We start from the raw sequence: 20271 nt of genomic DNA, 5'->3' as shown, positions 1-20271 counted from the left end.
GCAGTAGAGGAGCACAAAGGATAGAAATGTAGGGAAGGGTTCAATATATATAATTTTGAGGGGAAAATCCAAATAAATGTCTGCAGAAGTGAATCATCGTGCTCATAGGACACTTTTAAGATCCTTAGGCATCAAAGGGAATCAATACTATACTTAATAAAGCAGGAAAGTGTACAAAAACAACATAACTTGTTTTTAAAGATAGTTGAAGCAAAAAGATGTTTGAGTTGTTAATCTGAAAATTATATTAATCTGAACAGCCATTTTTGAGTATTCTAGTCAATTGAAGTTAAGCTAACAGAAAATTATAGTTCTATATATAATGGTCTTTTACATTAGAAATTATAACTGGTTAAAGTCTAGAAAACTTTAGATTACACAATTACAGTGTCTTTTAGAAATAGCACAGAAACTTGGCAAACGTTCTATGTATTGTAGTTGTTAGGGGTTATATAACTTCTAAAGCAGATCATAGCTCTTGAGAATGTTGTCTAATAAAGATCACAGCTCTTGAGAGTATTGTCTAATAAAGATCATAGCTCTTGATAGTATTGTCTAATAGTTTTCACAACGAAAATTTATTTCAGGCAAAACTCCCAAATATTGTCAGGAGGAAAACTTCTCATGTGACCTTTTCTCTACCCCTTTAGAAAAGTTTTTATTGGTACATTTTGTTTATGACACAACAGACACCCCAGATAAATTCCCCCCTACAAAAGTACATTCCCTGAAAACAGTTTCTAGAATGTTAAAAGAAAGTAGGGCTGATTTTGAACTTGATAGTATGGTTATAACATTGACCAGAGTTTTGTTGCCCATAAATCTTTATTTAAGCTGTTGTAGTTATCATGTATTTTGCTATTTAGGCTTCATGCTTTCTTTGCGCTTTGTCAAGTCATATAATTCTTTCCTGTGTTTGTTTGAATTCTTTCATATTGAGTATTCTTTACAATGTAGCCATATTCCTTGGTATTCATATATTGATTCAGCCATTCAGTAATCATTGGGCACATGTTTTTTCTCTGGATTTTTAATATCACAAATAATGCTTTTAGGCATGGTTTTGTAAATATGTCTTTTTTTTTTTTAAGTGAGGCAGTTGGGGTTAAGTGACTTGCCCAGGGTCACACAGCTAGTAAGTGTTAAGTGTCTGAGGCCAGATTTGAACTCAGGTACTCCTGACTCCAGGGCCGGTGCTCTATCCACTGCGCCACCTAGCTGCCCCAATATAAGTCTTTTAACAATAATCTCCTTCATATAACAGTCTCACTGTTTTTTTAAATAAATATTTTTATTTAAAGTTTTGAATTCCCAATTCTGTCCTTCCTTCTCTCCCTCCTCCCTAAGGCAGTAAGCAGATATAGGTTATACATGTGCAATTATGTAAGACATTACAGTATCAGTCATTTTGTATAAGAATACTTAAATAAAAGAAAAAAATGAAAGAGTGGAAAAATAACATGCTTCAGTCTGTGTTCAGTCAATATCAGTTCTTTCTTTGGAGGTGGATAGTATGCTTCATCATTAGTCCTTTGGGATTGTCTTGGATCATTGTATTGCTGAGAATAGTTAGGTCACGGTTTTTCATCAAACAATATTGCTGTCACTGTGCACAGCATTCTCCTGGTTCTTCTCACTTCACTATACATAAGTTCATATAGGTCTTTCCTTTTGTAATTGTCTTAGATCATTGCATTGCTGAGAACTAATTCTATCACAGTTGATCATCACACAATGTTGCTGTTACTGTGTACAGTGTTTCCTGGTTCTGCTCACTTCAATCAGTGTCAGTCCACTTAAATCTTTCCAGGTTTTTCTGAAAGCAGCCTGCTCATAATTTCTTATAGCATAATAGTATTCCATTACATTCATATACCAACTTATTCAGCCATTCCCCAATTGATGGGCATTCCCTGAATTTCCAATTCTTTTCTAAAGTCTTCATTAACTTGTACCTGAACTGACAAGACCTTTCAGTAGAATAAAAACTAAAAAAAGAAAAAAAGCTCCCAAAGAATGAAGGAAGGAAGGAAGCATTTATTAAGCATATATATGCAAAGCACTGTGCTACAAACTGGAGTTACAAACAAAAGGAAGAGTGTCCTGCACTTCAGGAGCTCATTCTAACAGGAGGGAGACATCACATATGAAAGGTTTCAGTTTAAAGGTCCCATGGTCCTTAGGGTACAGTGGCAAAGCAGATGGCAATGATTAGTCTTTAAAGTGATATTAACTGACAAAAATCATATCCTTTTTTGATGTTGAACCATTTGACAGTGCCAAGGGCTTTGGTGGCAAGAACTATGTTTTCTGGGTCTTCAGCTTGCAACTGTAGCCCCTGCAGGAGCAATTGTCCAATTGCATCTCCACAGGGGTAGCTTCCAGGGTTATGACTGTGGGTACTGTGCTGGAAGCATTGTTAGTTCCAAGGCTCTTGGATCCGGCTGTCTCCATCAGTGTCTTTAAGGGGACATGATAGTTCCTGGGGGATTTGGTGGTCAAGATGGTGGTGGTTTCACTTGTCTAGAACATGATGCCTCCTCTCTGTACCTCAGGGTGCCTTCCTGCTTGAGCTAGGCTGGCTTGCCTGCCCTGTGTGTCGCAGTGTGTTGGTTGTTGGTGGGAATGGAGCACCCTTTCTCCACTGGAATTGCTTTCCTTGGTAATAGCTGGATGTAAGACCAGTGTTCTGGGGCAGTGCAACCATACCCAGGGCTCCTTTGCTTACCTGCCTGTTGGTAGCACTTGGTCAGAAGTAATTGATATTTGTAATTTTTTCTTTCCTTTATACGTTTCCTAATTTTCAGAGTCAAAAACTTGTTTGAATAGGTCAAAGTGGAGCTGTTATAACTATACAGATAACTTATTCTGATACAATAAGCACCTTTCCTTTTTTTCAAAAGACTGTTTCATTTTGTGGTGTTGTTCAGTGTTTTCCATGTTTAGGTGCTCTTTGAGTCTCAAGAAAAAGGTATTCATTGGGGCAGCTAGGTGGCGCAGTGGATAGAGCACTGGCCCTGGATTCAGGAAGACCTGAGTTCAAATCCGGCCTCAGACACTTAACAGTTACTAGCTGTACGACCCTGGGCAAGTCACTTAACCCCAATTGCCTCTCCCAAAAAAAAAAAGAAAAAGAAAAAGAAAAAAGTATTCATCATACACAGGTGAAGCTCCTCTATAGTCTAAAGTCTTAGTAGTCTAAAGTCTTTTGCTAATTTTTGTCCTTAATTCTAAATAGGTTTCAAATATATTTTATGTTACCCTCACCTCTACCTACCTTCTATTAGAAATTAGACTATCAACATAGCTGTTGACTTGGTTTGGAGGAGTTTGTATAGCTCGTTATAGATTTTCTCCTCATCCTAGTTTGATGATGCATTGGTTAGAGTGTTAGACCTGGAGACAGGAAGACCTGAGTTCAAATCTGGCCTCAGACATTTACTGGTTGTGTGGGCAAGTCACTTAACCTCTTTGTTTGTCTATAAAATGGGGATAATAATAGCACCCATTTCACAGTTGTTTGGAAGATCAAATGAGATGATCTTTGTAAAGTACACAGTGCTTGACACATGGGTGCTATATCAATGTTTGCTATAATAATAGTATTGTCATTATTGTTATTATCTGATATGTGAACTACAGTGATTTTTCTATTTCTAAACATCAGGAACACAACCACATGAAGTGACCAGATATTCCCTATTTCTTGTTGCCTTTGGGCTCAAAATGACAACAAATCTATTAACTCAGTTTTACATATACAGGATGAGAGAAGCATCCTGTGTCATACATGTAGTTTTTAAAGATGTAGCTGGTTTAGTGATTTGGAGGATCAATATGTGACAACCAAAAGAGCTCTTGCTACATTAAGAAGCATAGTTTCCATGAATAGCAAGAGGACCCTGACTATTCAGAAAGAGTATCCCATACTTTGGAGTATTTAGTTCAGTTCTTGATACCAGAAGCATATGAATAAACTGGAAAGCACCCAAGAAAGGGCAAATAGTGAATAGTGAAGGGCCTTAAGTCCTTATCATATGACAATCATTCGAAGGAACTGAGAGATGTTTAGCCCGAAGGAGAGAAGATTTGGGGGCAAAACGTGATAGCTGCTTTCAAAAATTTTAAGTTATCACATTGAAGAGGAATTAGACTTGTTCTCTTTGACCCCAGATGGCAGAATGGGGAGCATTGGGTGGAAGTTGGAAAGAGACAAATTTGGTCTTGAGAGCAGGAAAACAAGCAAACAAACTTCCTATCAACTAGAGCCATCTAAAGGGAAAATAGGTTACCGCCAGAGATTGTCGAGAAAGTTCCCCTTCCTTGGAAGGCTTCAAGTATAGATTAAAAGATGACTTCACTTTCCTCAGTGGGGGATTTCCTTTGGATATGGACTGGACTGGATGGCTAGCGATAGCCCTTCCAACTCTTTGATTCCATTACTCCTTCATTTGTATCTCCAAGGAGAACCTGTGAACTGTCTTCCTTTTAGCTATAATTTCCTTATGTAAGATAGTTCAAAGGTGCAATTAACTGGCTTTATTTATAATGAGACTCCATGTATGAAATTAGAAATTTGGACCCAATGGTCTCTGAGATCCCTCCACCTTTAGAACTGTAATCATCAAGGCTTACTGCCTCCAGAAGGATGTCAGCTTGGTCATTGGACAGGGATCTTATATTGAGTACTGAAATTGTTTATAGATGGTCTAAAAACTAATTCATTGTATTGCTTTGTTTCCTTTTCTACAACTCTGACCCTGTCACAGTAGAAGCAGAAGGGGACAGCAAAATACCGAAGGATATTTTGTGGGATTGATTTGTTTTGGCCAAATAATTTATTTTGTGATGATGAACCTACTGGTAATGAATGGGCCTTTCCAGACTGACCTAGGCTTAGCCTTGGTCAGCATACACAGGCTGTTGCTGGAACTAAATATTTGTAGAAATAATTTTTGTTCCTTTTGTTTTCCTTTTTTTTTTGTTCATACCTTTTTAAAACTTTTTTTTCAATTAGTGAAAATCCACCTTCTATCCTTACCCTACTCCTCATTGAGAAAGGAAATCTCCCCGTCTCCCCGGTTACAAATGTATCTAGTTAAGCAAAATAAATTCCCACATTGGATGTGTCTAAATATATTCCTCATTCTGCACTCTGTTTCCTTCACCTCTCTTTTTTTGTTGTTGTTTTTTGTTTTTTGGTGAGTGACTTGCCCAGGGTCACACAGCTAGTAGTAAGTGTTAAGTGTCTGAGGTTGCATTTGAACTCAGGTTGCATTTGAACTCAGGTCCTCCTGAATCCAGGGCTGGTACTTTATCCACTGCGCCACCTAGCTGCCCTTCCTTCACCTCTCTTTCAGGAGGTGTAGCATGTTCATCATGAGTCTTATAGAATTGTGGTTGGTTACTATGCTGATAAGAGTTTTTAATTTCTTTACACTTGTTTATGTTTATAATATTGTTGTCATTATAAAAATTGTTCTCCTGGTTCTGCTAACTTTACTGTGCATCAGTTCACACAAGTCTTCCCTGGTTTCTTCAAAACTCTTCTTCATAATTTATTATAGTATAGTAGTTAGTATTCTGTCACATTTATATTGTCATAACTTGTTCAGCTATTACCCAATTGATGGGTACCCCCTCAGATTCCTATTCTTTACCACCTCAGAAAGAGAATAAATATTTCTGTACATGCTTAGAGTTTGGATTACTTAGGACCAAATCCCCCACTTAATTTACCTTCCTTTTTAGTTTCCCTTCTACCTTTTTTCTCCTGTTTCTTTGTTGTATACAATGTATTTCTGTACTCACTTTGGGTATGTGTATTCTTTCTTCCATTGACAGTTCTGATGATAGTGAGGTTTATGTTTTAGCCACTCCCTAATCCCTTTCCTCCCTCTTTAAATAAATTTCTACTTGCACACTCTTGATTATATAAAATAATTTTCCCTAACCTTCCTCTCTTTCCTTCCACCTCACTCCCCCAACCCTGTATATTTTTCTCTTCCTTTCTATTCTAGTAAGATCCTCAAGACATAACAGCCATTCCCAAGCCTTCTATCTACTAGATCCTGACAATAGGGTTAACCAGAGGTTTGAATATGTATTTTCTCCCTATATCAGAATGTAAATTATTTATCCTTATTTAGCCCCTTATAATTGTTTATTCATGTTTAACTTTTTATATTTTTCTTGAATCCTGTGTTTGCACTCCAGAGTTTCTGTGTAATTTTGATCTTTTCATCAGGAATGCTTAGGAAGTCCTCAATTTCATGAAAGGTCTCCCCTCTTCCCCCCCCCCCACCTTCCCCCGGGATTATATTGAGTTTTGCTGAGTTTTTCTTGGTTGTGGTTGTAAGCCTAAGTGTAAGTGATCCTGACTGTGGCTCCTTGGTACTGCAACCTTTTATTTCTGGTTGCTTGCATTATTTTTTCTTTGACTTGGAAGCTCTGACTACATTGGCTACATTGTTTCTGGGAGTTTTCATTTAGGAGTAGCAGTTTCTTTCAGGAGTTGACCAATGGATTTTTTATTTCTTTCTTCTCTTTGCCCTCTGGCTCTAAAAGATCTAGACAGTTTTCTTTTATGACTTCTTGAAATATGATGTCTGTGCCCTTTTTTTGGTCATGATTTTCAGGCAGTCCAATGATTCCTAAATGATCTCTCCTCAGTCTGTTTTCCAGGACAGGGTTTTGTTTGTTTTTGTCTTTTGGCTGTGAGATACCTTGGATTTTCTCCTATTTTTTTTAATATTTTGACTTTGTTTTAAAATATTTCTTCTGGTCTTATGGGGTCATTGGCTTCTGTTTGGTCCAGTTGAGTATTTTCAGGGAGTTTTTGTTTGGGCAAGACTTTGTGTGTCTTGTGCTAAGCTGTTAATTTTCTTTCCAGTTGTTTTTTCCACAGCTCTTATTTATTTTCCAATACCCTTCCCTCAACGCCCCCTCCCCCCAGCATTCTCATTTAATTTATAAAAACATTTTTTAACTCTTTTTAAAAAAAACTTTTGCCACATCCTTTCCAGAAATTCTTGTGTGCCCAATCTGCATTTTTCTTTGAGACTTTGTAGATATTTTGGAGTTACTGTCTTCTTTTGGGTTCATCTGAAGTGTCCCTGTGACAACTTTTTATGATGTGTTTTTTTTTATTTGTTCATTCTTCCAGCCTGCTTCCTGACTTTGGACTTTATGTACTTTTGGAGGGAATGGCTGGGATGGTCCTGCTGCTTTTTTCTTGAGGTATTGAGCTTTGTATTTCAGGATCTTAGAGAGCTACGGCTAAGAACCTGCATATTTCTCTGCTCCCAAAAATGGTCTGATCCAGGAAAAGTTTGATTTCTGCCCTCCTGGTCTGAGCAACATGCCTGTGAGTTTAACCCAATTGGGGCTTCAGGACACTTCTACTGGAATCAGCCCTTGTCAGCTAGCTAGGAAGCTCTGATGGTTTAGAGTCACAACTCAAGGATTCTGATTATTCTTCTGCAGATTTCATAATGGTCTGGAAGCTGGAATGGAGACCCTGTTCCATTCCTGGGGTTCAACCAATACAACTGCTTTTTCTGAACTTAGTCCTTGCTCAGGCTAGGGCCTATACTTGATCTTACCCTGGATTGAACTTCTTAGGTGCAGGTCTTCTCAGTTTGCCCCAGATAGGTGAGTGACAGAGCTGCCGATTTGCAGTTGCACAAGTTTAGGCCCCTTTCTGCTGAACCTGGAACCTAGGATCTGGGATCTGGCAGCTAGGCAGTATAGTGGATAAAGCAGTAGACCTGAAGTAAGCAAGACCTGAGTTCAGATCTGGCCATAGACATTTGCTAGCTGAGTGACCCTGGCAAGTTACGTGACATTTGTCTGCCTTGATTTCCTCAATTCTAAAATGAGAATAATAATAGCACTTATTTCCCAAGGTTGTTGTGAGGATTATATAAGATAATGTGTACAGTACTTAGCAGAGTGCCTGGCATATAGTAAGTGCTTAATAAATGTTTGTTTCCTTCCTTCTTGCCCTGGTGTACAAACTTACCTTGTTCTGGAACGTTCAGTATGATTAATTCCTGGCCAGATGCTGTCCTTATTATCTACAGATTTCTCTGTATATCTCCCTATGCTGACTTGGGCTGGAAAAATGACTTTTGTGTGTGATTTTTTTTTCTTGGATTTCTTAATCAGGCTTTGGTTTGGTGTGTTTTCTAGACCTGGAGGAGTTTGGGGAAGGGGGCAGAGCTCACTGTATTTCTTCTCGCTGCTCTACCATCTTGGCTGCTACTAGAGCCAGTTGAGGTGATTATATTTTAATACTGGAACTTATATAATGGGTTGGTGGGTTTATTTTTCTTGAGGTGCTAAAAGTAATTAAACTTTGTTCTTCACATTCCGGGATTTCAGGTTTGCTGTGCAAAAGAGTTGGAAGATAAGTATCCTTGAAGTGGTAGTCAAAAAAAGTTAATTTCTCTAGAATGAGGCCACCATCAGACAATTTGTAGAGTATTATCTTAAGTTATAGGATATGATATTTTAAGAACAATATGAGCATGCACAAGGTGTTGAGTAAACCATGTCATTTTAAGAAATATTTGAAGGAATTAGGGATCCTTAGGAATTAAGAATTCTTTTCTTGGAAAAGACAGCTATTTTCAAATACTCGAAGGGAAGGTTTGTCATGTGGAAGAAAGATTAGACTTGTACTGGTGGGCAGGTTTAGGACCAGTAGGATAGAAGTTTCCGAGAAATGAATTTTGACTCAATAGAAAGAAAAATTTCCTAACAAGTAAGAGCAGGACAAAGATATATTGGATTATTTTCAGAGGCAAACTAGTTTCCTTTTGCTTGAGATCTTCAAGGGGATTATGGATTACCATTTTGTGGGATGATTCATGTTAGACTAGTTGGCTTCTGAGATTCTTTTACCTCTGAAATTTTGTGATTTTTTTTTAATAATCTTAAAAAGGTCTTAGTTTATTAACTTCTCAGGACAACTCAAAAACCAGGTAGATATTTACAGATTCTCTCCTTAGGATGCAGAGGACCTTTACAGATCACATGTTATCTTATTTCTTTGATATTTGGTTAATTTAGGATATGTGATATGTTGTTTCTTTTCTTGTTTATTAGTTTAACATTTTTAGGAAGGAAGCATACTTTATATTTTAATGAGGAAAGTAAGGCAGTGATATTAGGTAACATGCAGTTTGGAAAGGCATTTTATAAAATACAAAAACATGTAAGTGGTTACAGTATGGTAAAATTTAATGTCAAAGCCCTGTTTTCCAAACACTTGAACATAATCTTCCTTGTTTGTTCTTCAAATATATCTCCTTCTGGTCATCTAATTGTCTCTATCATTTTGTAATTTTACATTATGTTCATATCAGAGTCATCTTAGGCTGCATTAAAAGACATAGTATCCAAATAAAGGCGATTGATAGGTCTGCAGTACTTTGCCCCCATCACAGCTGCTGTGTTATGTTCATTTCTAGTTACTATTTTTAAAGAAATACATTGGTGAGCTAGAAGAAGATCATGATGGTAAGAGAGAACAGAAAACAATGCCAGTCTTTGTGAATTTTTCTAGAAATGAGAACATTGTCATTTAAAAAAAATGTTACTTTTTGTGTTCCACTTCAAAGTGGGGTATTTATTATACATACGTGTGGGTATACTCAACAGTTTGGAATTCCTTATTTTTTCTCCCTAGGTGCCTTATGTTGTTATCATGCAAAGGATAATCTAATGTGCCGTGATGTTTGTGAACAGGTAAGCTTGTACAATACTTGTAGAGGCATTTAGTTATATAAGGCTTTGAATACTGGCCTAGTGATGGACTGCATGTGTATTTTCTCAGAACCAGCTTAGCTAAATATAAGGAGATAGAAATTGGGGGGGGGGGCGCGGTGAGGCAGTGAGGTGAGAATAAAGAGCTTAGAAACTCATGGAGGAGGTAGCTGCAAGGTTGTATTCTGTGTTAGGGCAAGATGAAGTGATGGCTTCCTGAAGTATCAAACTAAGTTCTTAACTATTTAGTTTATTTTTTAAAAACCTTGTATTTTTTTAAACTTTGTTTTGCCCAGACTGAAAGTACAATGCCTACTCCTGGGTCTGATCCCACTAGTAATTAGTATGGGAACTTTGACTTACTTTATTTCCAACCTATGCTAATTCATCCTACCTTAGGCAACCTGGTGGTCCCCACTCTCAGGGGTTCATCATATTGATGCTGAATTTAGTGTGGTCACTTGATCAACATAATGTACTGTAGCTCAGAACTCCCACACATAAAAGATCTGTTAGCCTCAGCCTCCACAGTAGCCTGGGAAGGGACTATTTAAATTTTGTACCTTTATCATTTCACACTGCCAAGCATACAGTATGTGTTTAAAAAGCACAAGTTGATTATTTTACTATTTCTAGGATTTTTTTTTTATAATTTTGATACATGCACTTAAGACACGTTGTTGGAAAGCCTTTTAAGCAATATTTTGCTGTGCCAGATCAAATACATTTTTTCCTAATCATACAAAAAGCAAATGCACTTAGGTAGTAGCAAAGAACTGGAAATAAAGTAAATGCCCATCAACTAGGGAAGGATTAAATAAAATGTCATACACAATGTACACTGTGCTGTAAGAAATAGTTTGCCGAATACAGAGAACCATGGAAGGACTTACATGAAGTGATGAAAACAGAACCAGGAAACAATGCCACATTGACTACAACAATGAAAATTAAATTATATAAACAAAATAATAAAACAATAGAAATAAATTGTTGCAAAGTATGATCAAAAATGGCTCCAAAGAAAAGATATGAAAAGGCACACCTGTCCCCAGCTTCTTTGCAGAAGAGGAGTAATTGTGGGTGTGGAAAACTGCATACAATAAGTCAGATTTTTTTCAATATTTCTGGTGAACTGGTATTTTCCACTCTTATTCCTTTTTATAAGGGATGGCTCTTTGGATGGGGAGAGGAAAAGTGATACACTGTAAAATGCAGGTGATAAAAAAGATATTAATAAAAACTAATTTTTAAAAAATTCTCATACTTAAAATACTCAACACTTTCCACTTACCAAGGCAGTTCCTGCTTATCTTGAACTTACAGTACACACTTCAAAGAGCTTCTGTTTTTGATAACAGAGGAAAACTTAATTTGCAGTTGCTATTTGTCAAATCAATGATATTTTATGACAGTTACTTGACTTAATGGCCTGAGGATTGTTTGAGGATTATTATCTTTTAATTAGGCAAAGATCACCTTCCAAAGTATTTTGAACCCAGATTAATGTTAGTTTAAATTAATGTCCACTTCAGGGAACCATGAGACCATAGACAAGGGGAGTCAGTAACAAAGGAAAAGCTTCAGTGATGGTAACTTGCAAGAAGATAAAATCATGCCCTCATGAACTACAAACCTATAAGCGGCCTATCAAGCTGCTTTAAGAAATATGAGAAATTCAAGGCTTTAAGATTAGACTACAAATTTACCTGCCTACTTAGAAAAGTACAATTAGAGAATGTTTTCAAGGGGACTATTACTTTAAAAAGCCAGTCATCACATGGAGAGGAAGTGAGGGATAGCCAAAAGACCACCCACATACTCCATTGATAAGCTCTCAGTAGCAAAAGAAAAGCAAGTATTTTGGTTGGACTGTCTGTAGCAAACTTAACAGGAGGAGTTAGAGAAGAATTGCACAGATTGGGTGACATGAACACATGATGTCCATTATTTGAAGAAATCTCATATCCATGAGATCATAGCACAGATCCATTTTCATTGAAAGCAAACCAATTTCTATAAATCTGAAACATCCTTTCTATATTGACAGGTGACCTTTCGTTGTTGTTTGGGTTGAGATTTTTTTACTCTCATTCTTGAAGCTTCCTTTGAAAGAAGAGTTAATTGCTATTTGGATTAGCCTAAGATAATTTCCTATTAATTTGGAGACAAATTTTTTTCTTCTGTTTTAGAATGTTCTTTTGTTTGAAAGCAGTTTAATGGAACTATATAGGATTCTGTTGTTTTGTCTTTTCATTATCATCCTTAGCTTTTCTCCCTTATGGTCATTAAAAACAGTGTCTCAAACTGTAACATGATTATGTTTCTTGATTATTTTCTAACTAATGATTGCACAGTGTTTAAATATTAATTTTAGCAGCTATATTTGAAAGGTGGATAAAGATTTTCAGCATAGCACTTGAACTTAAGAAAAAATTGTGGGACAGCTAGGTGGCGCAGTGGATAAAGCACTGCCCTGGATTCAGGAGGACCTGAGTTCAAATGTGGCTTCAGACACTTGATACTTACTAGCTGTGTGACTCTGGGCAAGTCACTTAACCCTCATTGGCCTGCAAAAAAAAAAGAAAAAAAAGAAAAAATTGTAGATGATTGATAACTCAGAAAGTTTATGCATTTTTATTCATTGTTTTTTAAGTGCTATTGATACTTTTTTCTCAAATAGATTTTATCATCAAAAAGTGAATCCCGTCTAAGACACCTTTTACAGAGAGCACCAAGCTATTGCCCAGAATCAATGGTAAGTCTTTTAAAACTTTAACTATAATGTGTGTATGCATCTGTATTTTTTTTAAAACAAATTTAAGTATCAAGTGAAGCACCTTTATGCTAAATCATCTTCTTAATATGCTTGAGGTTTGTGTTAAAAGCAAAATGTTAGATTTTAACTTTGTTAGGTGAAAAGTTTCTACATAAATTACTAGGTAAGAGATTGTTTCATAGTCCCCTATTTCATTCTGAAAATTGTAATTACAAGTATGATAGAATTTTTAATAATGTGAAATTCTAATGGTATTTAATAATTTTCTGTTATATCCCATTGTATTTTGAAGAATTTTATGAAAACTTGAACAGTCCTAGAGAGGCAGCTCAGTGGTGGATGTAGGGCTGGCCTGGAGTCACAGAGACCAGGTTCAAGTCCTGCTTCAGACACATACTCGAGTTGTAACTATGGGCAAATTACATAACTTGTTAGTCCCTCAGGCAACTCTTCAAGAGTTTACAGGAAGGTTGCTCATCTAGATCAGAGGAGGGGGTTGGCACATCAGTGAAATCATTCTAAACTTATCCCCATCTCTCAGATGTCAGAACTAGGGACTTAAGTTTAACTTTTTACTTCTGAGTAAATATGTGGCAAAATTTAATGGGTAGAAGATGACATATAACCTCTCAGTCTCACTTTCTCTTGTTTTTCCACGTCATGGGGAGATAGTTTATTTGTCTTTTCTCAGCCTGGGTCTTGAAACTTGAGGTGGCATATTTCATTATTTTAAGGGTTTGGATCAGTACAGAGACAGGTCAACAAATCCCATTACCTACTTAGGAGACCCTCTTCAGACATGAAACTATACATTATAAAAATGCTAAATTGGTAGCAAACAGTTGACATATTCCTTTTAATTTTTGTGCTTTTGTGATTTTCAAAAAGTTAATATCTCTGTTGCTTCATTTTGCAATAGACAAAGTAGACCAATTTTTTTTTTCTAGTCTAGTTCTGACAGTTGGTCTGACTGGCACTGGGTTTTAAGAATGTTTCTATTAACTCTTGGTCTTTATACATAGCTGTATGATCAGAATAACCATTGTTTCAATCTGGAATGAATATAGTTCTGGAACAGTGAATGTTTTGACATGAACATAATTAAATTGGCAGCATCTGTTGGATATTTTTTCCAAATTGTGTGGTATTCAAAAAGCCACTAATCTTTTTTGTATATGACATGCTTTTAGGTTGACGTTTGGAATTGTATGAACTCTTCTTTACCAGGTAAAGATAAACTTGAGCACTTTTATTTTTTAACTTTGTATTCATATAATAACTATTATAATTTTTACTGAATGGCTATAGGATCTTTTGGAAGTAAAGGGTGCACAATTGATTAAATACATAGTTCTGGGGGCAGCTAGGTGGCATAGTGGATAAAGCACTGGCCCTGGATTCAGGAGGGCCTGAGTTCAAATCTGGCCAAAGACACTTGACACTTACTAGCTGTGTTACCCTGGGCAAGTCACTTAACCCTCATTGCCCTGAAAAACAACAACAACAACAAAAACAAACAAATACATAGTTCTGATCAGTGAGTTAGCCATTTATCAAGTACCTCCTACAGAGTGATATCTTCAAGGCACTTGAGCTTATTATCTAAATTGTCTTGTGTCCTGTACAATATGATTTCAAAAAATGTATAATGTACATTTGCACACAAAGAATTTCTAGGGATGTGCTGCCACTCAAGTAGGGTTAATAATGGATTTACACCTTCTTGGTGTCCTCTTTATGTCTTCTCAAGGCATATATGAATATGTCAAGTTCAAAATAAGATGGAGCAAATTTAAACAAAAAAAATTCTTAGTGAGTACAACACGATATTCAGGAGATACAGGTGTTAGTCCTAGTTCTGTAGCCAATTACCTATATGTCTTGGAACACCCTATTAAGCCTCATTTTCCTCATCTGCAAAAATGAAAGGTTTAGACTAGATGCTTTCTAAGATTTATAGTTTAAAAATTCTCTGCTTCTATTCTGTAGAGGCATCATGGTATAATAAATAGAGCACTAGATTTGGAGTCAGGAATAACTGAGTTTGAATCCTGCCTCAGTTTGGATCCTACTTAACTTTTTTAATCTGGGCAAGTCACTTAACCTCTCTGGGCCTCAATTTCCTTATCATTAAAGTGGAAGGTGGGGGTTGGACTTGATAATGACTCTAATGTCCTTTTCAACTTTAAATATGTGATCATGTAATCTTTTATAAAAGTTGGGTTATTTTATTTGATCACTTTTTTTCTTTCTACCATTTGTTACACTTTTAAAAATAACAGGGGGCAGGTAGGTGGCGCAGTGGATAGAGCATCGGCCCTGTATTCAGGAGGACCTGAGTTCAAATCCAACCTCAGACACTTGACACTTACTAGCTGTGTGACCCTGGGCAAGTCACTTAACCTCAATTGCCTCACCCCCCCAAAAAAATAACAGAAATACTTATGATTATGATAGTGTTTGATTATTTAAAAACAAAGAATAATTAGTTATATTAGTAGTAATTGACACACTTTCAGATGGACTTCTAAATGATCTACTCATTTGAGACTTCCTGAACTTTTTCCTTATATAAGGAATCATTTTAATTTAGCCTAGATATATATATATATATATATATATATATATATATGTTTTATCCAGAAATGCAGTTATGGCATTTCTTTTTTAGTATTTTATTATTTTCCAGTTACATGTAGAGATAGTTTTCAGCATTTGTTTTTTATAAGATTTCTAGTTTCAATTTTTTTTTTTCCCTCCCTTCCGTCCCTCCTGTCTTCCCCTGGACAGCAAGTAATAGGTTATATATGTTATGGCATTTCTTAAATGTTGATATGGAGGAGTAATTTTCAACAGCTGTACAGTAATTTCTCTAAATCATTACCGTTTTTTTCTTTCTCTAATTCTATCCTAATAGCTTTTCATTGGTGGTCTCTAACGTTCATTTTGACTCTACTATTCTATGATCTGTGATAATTAAAGGAATCTTTTAAAAAAATCTTAGACTGTGTTAAGTACATAAAAGGAGTACAAAGTACTATTAGATTAGATGAAGAAAAGTGCACTACTGATTTAGTGAGTGTTGGAGTAGGGGTTCAAAGTAGGAGATAGGAGTTTGAAAAACTGAGTGATTTGAGTTTTATCTTTTCCTCTTCTCCTTTCACCTAAGGGGCATACTCATCCAAAGTGAGAGATGATCAAAATCTCAGCACTGAAGGAGAATTGTAGAGGAATTAGAGAAAGAATAATTATTTTATTCTTAATATTCTAGTAGCAGTTCCATCAACTCTAAGAATTGAGAGATGGGGCTAGGCAAGATTTTCAGAATTTTTTCAAGTTCATATTTCAGTGGCTGATATTTAAGGAATATTATATACCATGTCTAGTGCCAGTTACATTTGAAGTTACAAGAATTGATGATGTAGTTACATGAATGACTGAAAAATATATGTGTATTTTATCTTAAAGGTGTTTTTAAGAAGTCTGATGGCTGGGTTGGCTTAGGCTGTTGTGAACTGGCTATTGTTTTGGAATGTCGACAGGCATGCAAACAGGTAACGTGTCTTTAAAATCTTAATTCTTATTGATGGGAGAAAGCATAATAGAGAGTTAATTTTAGCTGTTAGCTGTGAAGGCCTTTGGTCCCCTGCCCATATCATAGTTCCTGGGATGTGATACAGAAAGAACTACCTGATTCTTACTGCTCACATAGAACATTTTGCTTTGTGTCTCATTGAATTTTCAGTTGTGTGGCAGGAATTCCTCCTGCTCATATAGCATCAAGGGTCCTAAACCTTCTCTCTATCCTGTGCTTCTCTTAGTAGTCTTTTAGGGTTACATAGGTAATCTTTATGTATATACATGCCTACCTCATTCAACCAATTATTATTCTATTTAATTTGAACCTGATTATTTATATGTGACTATATAAGTGATTAAAAATTTAGTCACTGCAAAGATCAGTGCAGTGATAATTAGTATTTTCTTTGTTTTCATTCTCCCTTCCTTGCTTTTGGTTTCCTCTTCTATTGTTTTGTTTATTAATTCTTTTATTTTCAATTTTGATACTTTCTCTTACTCCGGACTAACAATTTCACATTTTTATGTTTGCTTTTAGTATATTAGTTTGCCCAATTTAACTATTAATTTGATTGTTTTTTTCTGACAACTCATTAATTATTTTATTAATATAAACATTCTTCCTAATACTACTTTGACTGTACCATGTAAGTTTGGTGTGTTGCATTTGTATTGTAATTATTTTAATGTAATATATTCTTTAATTCAACATTCAGCAAGTGATTTTTTGCTTTGTTAGATCTGCTTTATTTTGCTACATTTTCTTTTATTGATTGCTTTTTTATGGTATTATACTCTGTTAACATAATGTTTAAAATCTCTTCCTTTCTGAATTTATAGTTTCTTTGAATCCTAGAAAGTTTTTGTGAATGCTCCATGTATATTTGAAAAACTTTCCTGCTTTCCCCATTCAGTTCTCTTTATAAAAATCAAATGAAGTTTTTTTTTTTCTAGCACTCCATTTCAAGTTAAATTTCTTTCCTGTTTACCTTTTAAAAATATTATATTTCTTTAGTGGAATGTCAAAATTTCCTACTTAAAACCGATAATTGTCTTTGAAACTCAATTTTTCTTTTGAAAGTTTAGTTGATATGCCATTTGTTACATAGATGGTTTTATTGATATTCTCTAATGGTCAAGAATATTTTAAGCATGGTATAATTCATCTATTTCTTGTAATGTTTTCTCATTTGAATTTACATTTGTCTGAAATTCTAACTCTGTATTTTCTGGAGTTAGCCGAAACTTGGAAAACATTAGTTTATTTTCCCAAGTTGTGTATTTTTCTAAATTAGGTATATTTCTTGTGAACAATTTATTATTGGATTGTTTGTTGTGATCTATTCCAAAAAACTTTTTACTAATTTGAGTAGAATTCATCCCATTTACAGTAAGGCTTCTATCAGTAAATCTGATATATTCTATCATATCAAATTATTTGCTTTGTAAGAAGGCTTACAGTTTTCCTTATTTCATTAATACTATTCTTTCTTCTTAAGAATGGTAATTAATGGGGCAGCTAGGTGGCACAGTGGATAAAGCACTGGCCCTGGATTCAGGAGTTCCTGAGTTCAAATCCAGCCTCAGACACTTGACACTTACTAGCTGTGTGACCCTGGGCAAGTCACTTAACCCCCATTGCCCCGCCAAAAAAAAAAAAAAGAATGGTAATTAATACCAGTCTTATCATCTACACATACAAAACCCTAAACTCATTTCTAGTACTTTACACTTTTAATTCTGTGACTATCATAACAGCACACAAAGGAGTACAATTTAACAATACATTCAGACTTACACTTCATTATGTATGTTTGTTGCTTTTTAAAATTGTCTTCATTTTGTAACTGGGCTTGTTTTCCTACATTTCTTTGAATTCTTCATATTCTTTATGACAGTAACACTCTATCAAAATCATAATTTTTTCAGCCATTCCTCAGTTATTAGATACAATATTCATCTAAATTTTTTGGCTATTAAAATAGTATTTCTGTGAATATTCATATAGATGGTGTTGTTCGTTACTAGTAACCTGTTTGGGACATGAAGCCAACTGTATGATGCTTAATCTAGGAATACAAACATATTAAATACTTTTTTTCATAATTCTAAATTTTTAACCAAAATAATTGGATGAATCCAAAGCTTTGCTCACACTGAATAAATGTTTCTGCTTTCCTGAATCCCCACCAACATTGAGTTTTTCCAGCTTTTATAATTTTTTTGATTTGTAGGGTATAAGGTGATATCTCAGAGTTGTTTTAAGTTCTGTTTCTCTGATGAGTAATGATTTGAGTTCTATTAAAGATGATTGGTGATACTTTACATTTTTTTCAGAACTGTTTATTCTTTGACTATATATGTACTAGGACATGGCTATTGATCTTGTAGATTTGTGTCAATTTCCTACAAATTTTGATACCTTGTATAAAGATTTTTTTTCTCCTTGGCTATATCGCTTCTTGTTTCTGTGCCAGATGCTAGTTCAGTTAGATGTGTTTTCACTGGGTCAAAAGACACTATCTTCTTGGAAGCTTTAGATAGATGTAGGGGTCCTGATGTTGACATCTTCCTCTGAGGGTGCCCCTTGGTCTTCCTTGTTACTGAGGAAACTTTCTATGGTCCTCACCTTTCTCTATCGGCTCATCTTGCCTTTCTTTTGCTTGACTTAGCTCCTTAAAGTGGGGCACTGTTTCCAGGCTGCAGTATACCAAGCTTAAGAAGTTCCAGGTGGTATGATATAAGGAGAATCAGGTTCTTCCCTCGCCAGGCCTGTTTCCTGGTCCTAGATGACCCCAGACCAACTTGCCAATCAACCAGCTTTGTGTGTTGTGGTTGTTAGCTCCGAAGAGCCTGTGCCCCTCCCCCACCTGGGCCACTTCCATTCGAGGCTACCTCCTGGTTCTCAGTAGGGGTATAAAATCCAAGTTCTGCCTTAGCACCAGCATAGACCCCTGTAGTCTCTCCCCTGCCCAGGGGCTCAGCCCACTCACCAGACTGTGAGCTTAGTTCCAGACGACACTGGTGCTTCAGCTGATTCAGAGGCTCTGAGGGTCTGCTTTTCTGGTGAGGCCTTCCTGGGACTGGATCTGTGTCAGGTCGACTGTAGGGTTGGGCTCAACTCCTGTATCAGCACAACAGCTCCCTCCTTCTGACCTTCCAAGCCATTATTGGTAAGAAGATGATTTCAGCACATTCTTCTGTGGGTTTTGCTGCTCCGGGCATTTTCCTGTGGCTTTATTTGGATGTTTTTTGGAGCAATCGTGTCATGAGTTCGGGAGCTTACTGCCTTTCCTCCGCCATCTTGGCTCCGCCCCGACACTATCTTCAAAAATGTTAATGTTGATCCTCTGGGGTGAGGGTCTTTTGTGACTTGGTGTGGGTCTATACCCTTGGCTTTGTGCTTTTCAGTTTTTAATTACTGAATTTCTAATTGGTCTGTGGACCCCTAAGAAATTTAGGAGTTATTGCAAGGGGTCTGTAAAACTAAGTAGATACCAAGTATTGTCATTTTTATCTTTAGCTCTATCAAAATTTAGCTCCATCAAAAAGCATAATTCAGTTTAATAAGTGCTATAAATATATACTGAATTAGTAATATGTCTTGGACACATGATCACTGATTATGTAGATGCTGTTATGACTAATAAAATGCAAATTCTTTTAAAAGCATTACTGAATTTGTTTTAACTTTTGTTATATATTTCTTAATTAATGAATATTAATAGCATAACTGTGTATGTGAGGATCCATGAGCTTTTTGACCTTAAGGTGCCTCTACTTTATTTTGTGCTAATTAGTATTTCTCACAATTAATGGAAAATCTCTCGACTTTTAGGCTTCTTCTAAGAATGATATTTCCAAAGTCTGCAGAAAAGAATATGAGGTATGTGTTTTGCTTTAAAGTTTAAAAATAATATTCAAATACTATTAGAATCAAGAGAAGTATTATTTTTTTATCTCAAAATGAACTAGTTATGCTGAACTCTTTATTTTAGAAATTTTACTTTAGTTTCCACAAAAAATTTCCATTTACATTATTTGAGATTTATTTTTGAAACTAAGCATAAATTTTATAAGGAATATATAAATGTAATATACACATTATTTAATTTTAACTGAAGATTTTCCTCAGTAACTTT

At 35.7% G+C, this 20271-nt stretch overlaps 1 protein-coding gene across 2 annotated transcripts in view; it reads left to right on the top strand.

Annotated features, from left to right (window-relative positions):
* Nucleotides 1–20271, top strand: part of RECK (reversion inducing cysteine rich protein with kazal motifs) — a 78557-nt gene that overhangs the window by 1585 nt on the left and 56701 nt on the right. For both annotated transcript variants that reach the window (XM_043975560.1, XM_043975561.1), the window contains exons 2-6: nucleotides 9695–9753; nucleotides 12455–12529; nucleotides 13741–13777; nucleotides 16019–16104; nucleotides 19968–20015. In XM_043975560.1, coding sequence (XP_043831495.1) covers nucleotides 9695–9753; nucleotides 12455–12529; nucleotides 13741–13777; nucleotides 16019–16104; nucleotides 19968–20015 — 305 coding nt within the window. The remainder of the gene's footprint in view (nucleotides 1–9694; nucleotides 9754–12454; nucleotides 12530–13740; nucleotides 13778–16018; nucleotides 16105–19967; nucleotides 20016–20271) is intronic.

The sequence above is a fragment of the Dromiciops gliroides genome, chromosome 1 (genome assembly GCF_019393635.1).
Source record: "Dromiciops gliroides isolate mDroGli1 chromosome 1, mDroGli1.pri, whole genome shotgun sequence".
Lineage (NCBI taxonomy): Eukaryota > Metazoa > Chordata > Mammalia > Microbiotheria > Microbiotheriidae > Dromiciops > Dromiciops gliroides.
Note: the sequence above shows the minus strand (reverse complement) of the source record. Positions and strands in the feature narration are given on the sequence as shown.